The 13687-nt window shown below is 40.5% G+C and overlaps 1 protein-coding gene across 3 annotated transcripts in view; it reads left to right on the forward strand.

Annotated features, from left to right (window-relative positions):
• Positions 1-13687, forward strand: part of vps26c (VPS26 endosomal protein sorting factor C) — a 66236-nt gene that overhangs the window by 50123 nt on the left and 2426 nt on the right. For all 3 annotated transcript variants that reach the window (XM_078560303.1, XM_078560304.1, XM_078560305.1), the window contains 2 exons: positions 11307-11457; positions 12875-13027. In XM_078560303.1, the coding sequence (XP_078416429.1) occupies positions 11307-11457; positions 12875-13027 (304 nt within the window). The remainder of the gene's footprint in view (positions 1-11306; positions 11458-12874; positions 13028-13687) is intronic.

The following is a 13687-nucleotide window of genomic DNA, read 5'->3' on the forward strand; positions in this document are numbered from 1 at the left end:
CTCTTGAAAGAAGAGGCAAATGGGACTTCTGTTTAACAGCACACCACATATTGATATCTCTGGCCATTCAGCAGTCCTTCAGAATTGCAGTGGTGTATCAGTCGAGATCAGACTTAAAGTTTAAACCATCCAAAGGTCCAGATCCAGAATGAGATTAACTGAGGCAAGTTAACATGTGGCTCCTGGGCTAAAGACAGTTATTAGTTCACTTTGTGATTCAAGCTGATTTTTTTTTTTATCATTTCTTCCCAAGATTCTACTTAAAAACTCATCTACAATAAAAAGCACTTAACAATCTGAGGCCTGGGGTTGGTTTAAGCTAAAACTTTTAAGCTAAATATAATTCTGGATATTATGATGGCCCTTGTGCTTTTTGGAGGAGGAAAACCCCAAATCTTATCTTGGGGTGATGGTCCCTTTAAAACTAGGTTTCTCTAGGATCTGATTTCTGGTGAACAGCCACTGGCGACCAGTAAATAATCGCGACCAGGTTGCCCAGGAGGTAAACAAAAGAAAAAAGTCAACATAGGTTAATTAGAGGGGTGTTCTGAGTTCAAGCAGTTGCGTTTTGGAGTTTAGAATAAGCTAGGATGAAGGAAGCATCTCTTTCAGCAGAATTCAGTTGAAATTCTGGTGGTCGCCTCAAAGAATTAAAACTCTTGTTAACTGAAGGACTCTACCAACAGTGAGTTGAAATTCTGGTATAGCCAAGCTAAGAGGAGAGTTTTAGATACAAAACTCCAGAGTTAATTTTAGAGCAAGGAGGGTTCTGACCTGAGGTGGCTATGCTTAAGACACCAGAGATACTTACGTTGAGCACGATGTATTCAACCTTAGGACGGTTGGGAGGTGATTTGAAGGGGCAGCCTTGCCGGAAGTAAATGGAAGACCCAAAAAATCTCAGCTCATTTATGAATCGGTGACATGGTACTCGGACCAAATTGTTCATCTTCCAATTTTTGATAAGGCTTTGAGGGTTTTGGGGTGTACGTCAAATGGCTGTAGAGGAAAAGTGGAGTTAAGACATTCGATTTTAGAATATAAGTAATTGTGTTCATTGTGTTTTTATTATCTTTATCTTAACTAACTAGTTAAGATAAAGATATTATGATATTACAGTTCATGTTCTTTGATTTTTGTGTAGTAAAATTCTTTGGCTAAATTGTGAACCTTGTGGCTTTAGTAAATACCTGGGCTTTCAGATTCTTAAAAAGAATTAATAATGTTACTGGTCTCTATCGAGATCACAATATTTGAAATTAAGTGGAAGTCAGGGGTTAAACATATTAGTGAAGAACTACTGTATCTTGCAGAGAACTTTTCTTGCAATAAAATGGTATTTATTCTATTGTGAAGAACCTAATTCAATTCAATTTCATTTTATTATCCGTACAGAAATTCTTTTCAGGTAACATTGCTCCTTCGTTCAAAGAATACATATAAATGAATAATAACAAAAAAATACCCTGTCACAAAGATCTAAAGTTAATTAAATATGTATTTTAAAAAAAACTATTCCAATGCATTAAAATAATCAGTGAGTCCCACCCTGAGCGCATATCCCCATCCATACATCAAACCCCTGTTCAAAGTTCTTATAGAGAAGGGCAGAAACATGTTCAGAAACCAATTTGTCCTGCTTCTGTGAATTGTAGCCTTTACCCCCTCAAATGCAACCATCTGTAATATTGAAACGAGGTGATTCTCATTGTTTGTAACACTCCTTAGTTTGGACAAAATTCTTTGAGAGCAGATTTCATTGAGAGATTTGCTCATCAATTACCCTTCCTACCTGTTTCAGTAATCTCTTAAACAGTACCAGGCAAGACATCCTAAAAGGGCAGCAACTCAACTACCGCCATAGAAAAAAGTTTCATTTCTGTGGGATCTACTCAAAAAGGTTTTAATTTTCTATAGTACAATCATGTACATTCCTTGGCCACCACATTGTGCGCTTCCCTCCAATTCAATTTAACATCTACTTTGGTACTGAGATACTTGTAACTATTTCAATGTTCCTGTGAAGATTCATGATGTGAAAAATATCGTTAACTGGCTTTTTCTTAGAGTCTATAACTAGTTCTTTCATAACGTTTTCTTTCAGGTTAAGAGAATTGTTATTGCGCCAATTTACAAACTTCACCACCGACTTGTTATAGTTTACTTCATTATTCCTGATGAGACCTACAAGTACTGGGTATCATCAGCTTATTTCAGGATTGTTATGTTGTGGTACTCTGATCGACGATCATTCATACAGATGATGAAAAGTCCGGGTGACCGTGCACAGTCCTGAGGAGATCCAGTTAACATGGGTTGCGATTATATCCCAGAAAGTAACACCTGATGGCTCCTATTGTGAAGGAAATCACTGGTCCAAAGTAGGAGGGTAGGATTGACCTCAAAAGTTTTTCAATAAGCTTGAATGATTGCATGGTATTATTAAAAGCTGAAGAGAAATCAACAAAGGTGGCATGAGCATAGTTACCTAATCTATCTGTGTTGTTGAATCAGATGGACCAATGTCAGAACAGCGTTGTCCACTGACTTATGAGGTTGATGGGCAAACTCTAACCGATTAATGTGTGGAACAAGGAACATGTGTGGGACACAAGTTCAAGGTGAAGGGCAGGAGGTTTAGGGGGTATGTGAGGAAAAACCTTTTTAGCCAGAGGGCGGTGACGGTCTGGAATGCACTCCCTAGGAGGGTGGTGGAGGCGGCTTGCCTCACATCCTTTAAAAAGTATCTGGATGAGCACTTGGCACGTCGTAACATTCAAGGCTATGGGCCAAGTGTTGGTAAATGGGATTAGGTAGGTAGGTCAGGTGTTTCTCACGTGTAGGTGTAGACTCGATGGGCCGAAGGGCCTTTTCTGCACTTTGAGATCCTGTGATTCTGTGAAGAGGATCTGAAAGGCACTTTGAAACAATGTGCTCATCACTTCATAACAATCGATGTAAGAGAATCTAGTTGGTAATCATTCAGCTCAGCAGGCCACCAGGATGATGATAGCTGATTTCCAATCGCATGGAACAGTATGTATATCCAAACCATTTCTGGAAGCCCAGAGAGAAAGGAGCTGCCAACTGATGAGCACATTCCTTAAGAATTTTTTTGCTGATCTGGACCACATGCTTTCCATGTACTCGCTCGCTTGAATTACTTCTCTGTCCCCCATTGGTTGATATTAACACAAGATCCTTCTAGTTCATGAAATGAAGCCTGCTGGGGAATCACATGTTCCTTGAATTCATCATTTTCAAACCAGCTAAAAAATCCATTCAATTTATTTGCAACATCACAAGGATTATCTCGGGGCGGGGGGGAAAAAAGGGGCATTTCTCTCTTTCAGGATGAGGCCTGACATTATATGCATACACTCCGATGACTCTTTGGTATTATTTGTCTGAAAACAGTTATGTAGCTTATCTCTGTATGCATCTTTTGGATTCTTAATTTCCTTTCTCACCTTGATTTTTAGTTTGTCAAGTTTGTCTTGATCCCCTGCACTAAATGTGATTTGTCTTAGCTTCATTATTGCTTTCAAGTCCTTTGTAATCCAGGGTTTCTCATTTAGATAAATCTTAAACGTTTTAGTTAGGACATGAAGCTGTTCACAGAAGACTGTATAATCATTTATGATATCTGTGCTCTTATTTCACCCTCCATAAAAATATCCCAATTTGTGTTTTCAAAGCAAATTTTCAGATTTTCAATTGTCACATTATCCCAAACTTGAACCACTTTCCTACCAGGCTTCACTGTTTTCAGTTTTTATCAATATTGAGGTAGTAGATGCAAAATATTATGATCTGAATCTCCAATCCCTGGTCAAATCAAAGACTTGTAAGAGTCAAGAATGGTGCAAAAACATTGATCTAGTGCCTTCTCTCTGTGAGTTGGTTTGCCAACACACCGAGTGTAGTTACAGAGTGCCCCTCAAAGCAAAGTCACAGTGATTGATATCACCAAGGATGACCTTCAGTGAATCTGGAGAGGGAGCAGCCATTTCTTGGACTGTTTCATAAACAACTCTTGCTGCCTACTTCTTATTTGCATCCCGTGGAATATATGCCAAAATATGATTCAATCGAATGATTGAATTTATGGGACAGTTTGAAGGGTCGACAAGTCATGCATTCAATGTTAGCAAAGTAAATACTTTTCTTCATCTGAAAAGTTCAATACCAACATTTATTTACATACATGTAGCCTCTCGGGATTTATTTGTAGCAGTGGTGATCTATCCTGGCATTGAGTAGATAGCACATTGCTGTAGGTACAAAGTGGCAGCCTGTGCTTTTATTTTTCTGTTTGAGGATGAATTGCATTTTCTGCTTGCCTTCCTGGAGACCGAGCCATCGCAGGCCACATAAGTGTAAATGTCCCTGTGGAAATGATGGTCAGAGGCTTGGAAGGAACCATTGAGGGCATCTGTTTTCTAAATTTTCAGCAAAAAAAAAATCAGAGGTCAGCAGCAACCTGAGCAAAACAAAGACTGAGAATGAAAGGAAGATTAAGAATTGTATTGTGAAAGTTGGGCAAGTGATGGCTTGCAAAATTTAACTAGTCTTAATCCATGTCTTCACCCTTTCGCTCTTCGGAGTGAATGAGCAATTAGCTACAATTGCTGGAAATTCCCAGGAGACTCTTGCTACTGGGCTTGTTACCTGGTCTAAATGGATGTGTGGAGAGATTCCTGTAATTTCCTGAAAGTTAATTGGTAGTGACTTAATTGACAGTGACTTAGCTGCTGGCCGAGGCTCAGCTTGTTGTGTTGCTGTGACAACAATAGATAGGATTAACATGAAGCATGGGGTGAGCAAAAGGGAGAGGTTAAACAAAAATCAGCAATCCAAAGGGGATGGACTGATGAGTGATCCTCAAACAATGGAAATGATGAGGAACAGTGTTAAACTCAAGGGAATCCTTCAGTGCAAAGAGAAAAAAATTCCAATGAATTTGTCAGAAACCTTGACACTAATAAATATGCATACTGTCCTAAAGACAACTGCAGAACAACATTGATATTGTAAAACAATGTAATATGGCATAAATCTAGTGCATATTGATGATTGTTCAAAGTGTTGGCTGCCACAGATGTCAAGTTAACGTTTCCTCTAATTATAGTTAGATAGGGAGTTTATGCTCCCTCTTTGTCTCATCATGTAGATGGTAATGGATGTAAATGAATGATGGATTTCTGTCACACTGCTGGTACCAAAGTATTCTGGAGTCGTCTTGTCTGAGTTTATCAAAGTTAATATATAAGGGTGAAGATGATGGAAGATGTATACTGCAATGACCTATAACTGAGGATATAAAAAATATGTTCCCACAAAGAAAATGAGTGGGGCTCCTATCTTGACCCACCCCAAGAAGTCAAAGAGCGTATAGTAAGATAAGACAAAAGAGGGAAACTTATGTCGGACACTAAGCGCTCAGCACTACAAAAAGCCTAGAAGAGTATAGAAAATACAGGGGGTGAAATAAAAAGGATATCATGAAAGCAAAGAGAAAGCAAAAAATATTGGCAAATTAAGGGAAACCCGAAGGTATTTTATGAATATGTAAATAGCAAGAGGATAACTAAGAATTGAACTAAGAAAAGGTAACTTTGTGGGATGCTGTTTCTTAATGAATACTTTGCTTGTGCCTTCACAAAATAGGGGATGAAGCAGACATTAGTTTTGAAGAGGAATGTGAAATATTGGATGGTATAAACATTGTCAGGAAATATTAAGGGGTTTAGTATCTAAGTAGCTGTCTTAGAACAGCTTAGCTGGAGCATGGCTAGTTCTGGAGCACACTTCAATAATAAAACCTGGACGTTGTCAGGGTCTATAGCCTTTGCTGTATCCATGACTGAGCATCTATGACGCTGGAAACCTCAGAAGGAGGCAGAGATGGATCACCCACTCAGCATTTTTGTCTGAAGATGGTTGCAAATGCTTCAGCTTTGTTTTTTACACTTACGTGCTGGGGTCCTCCATGACTGAGGATGGGGATGTTAGTGGAAGCTCCTCCTGTTAATTTAATTGTACACCGCTGTTCATGACTGGATGTGGCAGGACTGCAGAGCTTTGACTTGATCCGTTGGTTGTAGCTTGTTCTGTTGTATGCTGCTTCTGCTGTTTAGTATGTATTTGTCATGTGTTGTAGCCTTTACTAGATTGGCACCTCATTTTTAAGTATGCCTCGTGCTGCTCATCACATGCTCTCCTGCACTCCTCTTTGAACCAAGTTTGTTCCCATGATTTGAAGGTAATGGTAGAGTGAGGGATATGCTAGGCCATGAAGTTATAGATTGTGGTTGAATATAATTTGACTATTGCTGATTGATCACAGTGTCTCATGGATGCCCATTGCTAGATTTGTTCTGAATCTGTCCCATTTAGTGCAGTGGTAGAGGCTCAGAATGTGATGGAGGTATCTTCAGTGTGAAGACTGAATTCATCTCCACAGGAGCTGTGTGTGGTCGTCACTTTTAGCAATAGATGCATCTGTGGCAGTTCAGTTGGTTAAAGGGAGGTCAAATAGGATTTTCCCCTCGTTGGTTCCTTCACCACCTGCTGCAGGCCCAGCCTGGCAGATGTGTCCTGTATGACTCAACTAGTTCGCTCAGTAGTGGTGCTACCGAGCCAACCTTGGCGATTCAATCTCCCACCCAGAGAACATTCTGTGCCCTTGCTAGCCTCATTGCTTCTTCCAAGTGATGTTTGACAGTACTGATTCATCAGCTGAGGGAAGGCTGTTGGTATAATCAGGTTTACTTGGCCATGTTTGACCTAATGCCATGAGACTTCATGGGTCTGGGGTCAATATTGAGGACACCCAGGGCCACTTCCACTGACTGAATGCTGCTGTGTTCCAGCTGCTGATGGGAGAGGACATACCCAGCAATAGTGATGGAAGAGTCTAGGATATTGGCTGTAAGGTATGACTGTCGGGCTGTTGCTTGACTCATCTGCAGGACAGCTCTCCCAATTTTGGTGCAAGTCCCCAGGCGTTAGTGACAAGGACTTTGCCAGGTCTACTGGACCTGGGGTGTGCTTTTGTCATTTTGGGTGTCAAGGTTGAAGCAGAGTTGTCTATCCAATTTTTTTATTATTTGACTTTTCTGTAGCAGTTTGATACAACTGAGTGATTTGCTAGGCCATTTGAGGTTGTTGAGAGTTGACCAAATTGTTGTGGGTCTGGAATCTCATGTAGGCCAGGTAAGGATGGCAGATTTCCTTCCCTAAAGGACATTAGTGAACCTGATGGGTTTTTTTTTGGCAATCTAGTTATTGTATGCCTACCATTACTGAGACTAGCTTTTTATTTCAGACTTGTTAATTAATGCAGAGACCTGAAAACATTTGCAGTGAAATTAGTATCTTGATTGCAGCTGTACTTCTTTAAATTCCCCATCCCATCCTTCCCATGCGAAAATTCCCCTAGCTGCCAAGATGGGTTTGCACTCATGTCTTCACAGCATTAGTCTGGGCCTCTGGATAACTAGTCCAGTAACATTGCCACTCTGCTACCAAACAGTGCAGTCACACCCTCGGTTCCAGCATTCTCCATTACATTTCACTTCCAGAATTTCCAAGGCTTTCCTAAGAAAAGACTCATGTTAATAGGCTAAACATAGTACAGGAGGAGGCCAGTATGCCCATTGCTTGCCATTTGAATGAGCTATTCTTCTCGTCTACTTGATTACACTTGAATTCATAAGAAAACAACTCATTGAATATAGTAATTTACATTGATTTTCCTGTCAGTTACTTCAGCTAAAATTAATCTTTACCTTGTTTTAATGTTTCCTACAATCTGCCACCATCTCCAATAATCTTACAGCTATTAGCTTCCTGCTTTAATACTACCAGACATTTTCCATTGCAGAAGAAGCAAGTTCTGGCATTATAGAAACATAGAAAATAGGAGCAGGAGTAGGTCATTTAGCCCTTTGAGCTTGCTCCACCATTCAATATGATCATGGCTGATCCTCTATCTCAATGCCATACATTCACTCTCTCTCCATACCCCTTGACGCCTTTAAAGTATAGGCATCTATCTATTTCCTCCTCAAATATATTCAGTGACTTGGCCTCCACAGCCTTCTGTGGTAGAGAATTCCACAGGTGAACCACCCTCTGAGTGAAGACCTTTCTCCTCCTCCCAGTCCTAAATGGCCTACCCCGTAAGCTGAGACTGTGACCCCTTATGATGAAATGCTAGTCCTGCTGTGCATTGTTTATTTTAAATAATGTCATGGTCTGTTGTGTGTTTGAGCCCTAGAATGTTGTAATGCTCATTAGCGAATTAGGCAATCTTAAGCTGCGTTCTGTGTTTTGTGTATGTGCTTGTATATCGTCGAAACATCTTGTAAACTTTCCCTGGTTTTACACATGAAGGGTAGTGACATGGGCAAACATTGGAGGGTTATTACCAACTGTAATCCAACAAGAGACACTGCCCCTTGTTATGGAGGAGGGGTGGGGGTAATTGAGCAACAGGCTGCGGATTAAAGAAAAATCATTGATAACAGGAAGTAGCCAGGAGAGCACAGCATCAGCACAGACTTATATTTATTTATCACCCTTGTTGAGAAGTGGAGGTTACTTTGGAGGGTTTTTTTGGGGGAGGGGTTTTGATTGTATTGTGTGCTGCATTATAATTGAACATCTTTTAGTATTGGCAACAAAGGCTGCATTGTACTGATAATGTATCTTTTAAATGGGCAAAGTGTACAGCTGGAGGCACTTGTCTGCACAATAGTTTCGTTCCGTAACTGTGGCTCGTGCGAGAGGACGTGATGTCATGATCTGCACAAACAAAGGATCTTCTCCTCCTCTCTTCCCACTCACCACCAATGTTGCTGTCTATGATACCAAGAGAGTCAAACCAACTAGACCTTATTTTTTTACGCTTTTCTTTTGGAATTGATGTTTTTTGTCTCCCTCATTTTTCACCCTCCTCTTCCAACTTGTTAGGATTATGGTTCCACAGCCACTGGCCACTCTCCAGTACAGCATCTCAGGGACCATTCTTCATTCGTTAATAAAGTAGTATTACTGATGTCGTATCCAAACATGGAGGTCATCACAACCATTGCCCAGTCCTATCCATACCCAGTGGGGATTTTTGATAAGGCAGTTGTGTGCGCGAACATTTTTCCTTTGTCTATCTATGCAGAGGTGTGGAATTGAACATGGCACCTTCCTGTTCTGTCTGACACTCCTGTGTATTGGACTGCCTGTTGGGCAGCCATGTTCTTTTTACATTTGTTTGCTTATGTAAAGTGTTCATTCAGTAATGCTGATTAAAAACACTCAAATTCTCCCTGAAGATATTTACTTTTAGCTGAAATCACTTGAGCCTTTGCCAGGACTGGTATGTGGGGCTGACTAGTTTGTTTATCAAAATCCAATTTTAAAAAAATATTACAAGTCCTAACCAGAAATGATGCCCCTCCCCTGACCTAGTTGCTATAAATACCAAAGTGGACATAGGAGTAACTACTCATTTCCCAGATTAGTTGATCCCAGATGCCGGTGCTGGAATCTATCATTATCCATATATATAATTGGATTAGATGGAGGAATATAATGCCTAAATTTGTCAAAATTAGGGGACATAGTAGATCGTGAGGAAACATACGGGTAATTGCAGGATGATATAGGTTTAGAGAATTGGCAAATATGTGGCAAATGCAGTTCAGTGTAAACAACTATGAGCTATTGTTCAGTTGGGGTGGCAGGGTAGGGGAGAGGTTGGTGGTGAGGAGGAAAGAGATTGGAAATGTAATCTAAATGATAGAAATTGCAAGAGTGGAAGAACCAAGATATTTAGAGGGTGCACAGATCCTTAAAAGCAGAATCGCAGGCAAAGTGAGTTTTGTATACAGGGCTTTGAATATCAAAAGCAACAGTTGTGATGATCTATGGTTCAGTCAAGTTGAGGTATTCTTTTACAGAATTGATATTGGGGCTGTTATGACCAATGCAGTTGGTAAAGCGGAGTTATTTAAAAATCCCAGAGGGAAACTTTAAATAACTGTCATAACCTATAATTTTAAGTGTTATGTTTGAGATGTGACTCTAAATTCAGGAATCAGACCACCAGTTCTCGAGGTTTTACATTAAACTAATTGAAGCATTTTATTAATTTATGCATGTTAAAATATATACACATGGCTACAAATTGCTACTATCATAACTTTTAACAAATTCTCAAACTAATCTCCATTAAGGCAACAGCAACCCATAGACTTAACCAAACACCAGGCAAAGCATTTTCACTTTATGTATTCAAATTCTTTGCACTGTGGAGCCAGTTGAGCCTTTTGATCTTAGATTGCCTCTGCCCTGCATACCCGAAAACTACTGAAGTTATACCTACCATTGAACGTTAATTCTCATTGTATCAACAACCTCTTTGAACTTCACCTTTTAACAATGAAACCCCTTTCATAGTACCAATTTTATTAGTAATATAAACATATTGCTTGGTAGCTACTAGAAAGGCGTCAGTTTTCATCCCCCTTCTTGAATGCTTTATTCAAAAAATGCAAATACACACTAAATCTCTGTTTACATCTCAAACTAGTACATATCAAAGCACCCAGACTAGCTGACTTTAATGCAATTAAGACACACCTGCAGACTAAGCCTCTATTTTAAAAGAAAAATATTTTCCAAAATATTTTATACATAAAAGCTTCATGACAGGGCCTGCAAAACTGCAGTGCAGATTCATAGGATGATACCAGTGATAAAACAATATTGTTATGATAAGATACATTGAACTGAATAGAATGTTCAAAATTACAAAAGGATTTGACTGGTTAAATAGTGAAAAATGATTTCATTGGTTAGCGAGTCGATATTATTAGGACATAAACATGGAGCCGGTACTAAGATTATTTTCATAAACTGATTGCATTACTGCAATGGCAATTGAGCTGAGTCAAACACACATTTGAGGGATAGACTGCCCAGAAATATGTGGAAAGAGCAAGGAACTGGATGAACATATGTAGTACCAGTATGGAGTTACTGGTGATGTTGGTGTTTTGGGCCCCAGACACTTCTGCACATTTAATTTAACCCTTGCCACACTCAGCTGAAGACTGAGGTTCCTGCTGAATGCCTGCTCAGAGATCTGGTGGCCAATTGTAATGTCATCTCTGCCATTGAGTGACCTTTTAAGCACTCACTTGAAATTGAACATTCAGAGTTTTGCTGGCCATGTGGCTATCCACTTTTGTCTGTTTTATGCCTTGTACCGCCTTGTCAGACTTTTTCAATCTTCCTTCTAGAGGACAGCACTGCCTCGATTCACAATCCATGGCCGCCTTGACTCCACGAACTGCGTCATCACCCAGCCGCTGACTGGCGAGCTGGTGGTGGAGAATTCTGATGTATCCATTAAAAGCATCGAGCTTCAACTCGTGCGAGTGGAAACCTGTGGTAAGTGCTATGTTCCAGGAATAACTGAAGGGTGTGGCTAGGTGATTTGGGACAGAAATCTGGTTTGACCATAGCACATTGTAGTAGATATTCTTAATGGGCATACTACTTTTGAGGTGCAGAATGTTCTATAGCGAGTTTTATTGTACTTTGTAAAGCACTTTTTTTTTTTGCTTTTTCATGGGATGTGGGCATCGCTGGCTGGGCCAGCATTTATTGCCCCATCCCTAATTGCCCTTGAGAAGGTTTGGTGAGCTGTCTTCTTGAACCGCTGCAGTCCATGTGGTGTAGATACATTGACAGTGCTGTTAGGGAGTTCCAGGATTTTGACCCAGCGACTGTGAAGGAACGCCAACATAGTTCCAAGTCAGGATGGTGTGTGACTTGGAGGGGAACTTGCAGTTGGTGGAGTTCCGATGCATCTGCTGCCCTTATCCTTCTAGGTGGTAGAGGTCGCAGGCTTGAAAGGTGCTGTTAAAGGAAGCTTGGCAAGTTACTGCAATGCATCTTTTAGATGGTACACACTGCTGCAATTGTGCTGTTGGTGGAGGGAGTAAATGTTTAAGGAGTTGGATGGGGTGCTGATCAAGTGGAATGGTTTTGACCTGGATGGGGTCAAGCTTCTTGAGTGTTGTTGGAGCCTTGCTCATCCAGGCAAGTGGAGGGTATTCCATCATACTCCTGACTTATGCTCTGTTGATGGTGGACAGGCTTTGGGGAGTCGGGAGGTGAGTTACTCGATGCAGCATTTCCAGCCTCTGAACTGCTCTTGTAATCCACAGTATTTTTATGGCTGGCCTAATTAAGTTTCTGGTTAGGGGTAAGGATGTTGATGGAGTTCCACCTGTCAATTTTATTCAATGATTTCATTGCTTTATGATAGAGGAGTATAAATCTAATTGCCTGTAATATAGTGGAATATTTTTGTTAACCAGCTGTGATTCAATGCTGGCCTCCCTTGCCTGTGAATCACCAGATCATGGGTTCAAAACCTACTTCAGAGACTTGAGTACTTAATCTTGGCTGGCACTCCAGTGCAGTACTAAGAAAGTGCTGTGCTGTCAGAGGTTTTTCAGATGAGACGTTAAACCAAGCCACTGTCTTTCCCCCCAGATGGATCTAAATGATCCCATGGCAGTATTGGGAATGAAAAGTAGGGAAGTTCTCCTCAGTGTCCTGGCCAATATTTATTCCTTAATGAACTTCACTAAACAAAATAGATTTTTTGGTCATTGTCACTTTGTTCATTGTGGAACCTTGCGGTGTGCAAATTAGTTACCATGTTTCCTACATTACAACAGTGATTGTATTTCCAAAGCACTTCATTGGCCGTAAAGTGCTTTGGGGTCATGCTGAGGCCATTGAAGATGTAAATGCAAGGCTTTTTAACCACCTTTTTCCCTGACCACTAAATTAGGTTGTGCAGAGGGTTATGCAAGAGATGCCACAGAAATTCAGAACATCCAAATAGCCGACGGTAATGTATGCCGAAGCCTCGCGATCCCCATCTACATGGTGTTTCCTCGGCTTTTTACCTGCCCCACGCTGGAAACAACCAATTTCAAAGTTGGTAAGTGGCTTTCCAGTTATGTCTGTGGCTTTTTGAAAAAGAAAGTGACACAGCCACATCTGTCTGATGACTGATTAGAGAAAACTGTGAATTGTTACCATTTAGCCAAACACTGAAAATGAAAAATTAGCTCATGTCTGGCAGCATTAGCATTGAATAAAAATGGATGATGTGGACAATATCTGTGAAGCTAGGCCCTCAGTTACAACTTAGTGTGCAGCTGCTAAAGCTGCGTTTATGGTCCTGGTTTTAGGGAATTTTAAAGCATATTTAAGAGGCTGTGCTGCACCACCGAGCAGTGGTTCACATCCACAGTCCCTCTCCCCACTTTATCAAAGTTCCTCGATGCAAGCAAAATACTATGGATGCTGGAAATTTGAAATAAAAACATAAAATGCTGGAAAAACTCAGCAGGTCTGGCAGCATCTGTGGAGAGAGAAACAGAGTTAACGTTTCGAGTCCGTATGACTTCTTCAGAGCCTGGGTTTTGGTCACATTGCTTTGCTTTGGATGAAACATTGAGCAGAAGCCAGTATTATCCCTTGGGCCACAGTTGAGCAACTTAAGGCAGAGGCCTGGACACACATTCTTCATTCTCAGGGCACTCTGACCTTCTTGTTTCTCTGGAAATATGAGCACCACGGCTTATGCTAAATCAAT

Source organism: Cetorhinus maximus, chromosome 16, assembly GCF_964194155.1.
Source record: "Cetorhinus maximus chromosome 16, sCetMax3.hap1.1, whole genome shotgun sequence".
Lineage (NCBI taxonomy): Eukaryota > Metazoa > Chordata > Chondrichthyes > Lamniformes > Cetorhinidae > Cetorhinus > Cetorhinus maximus.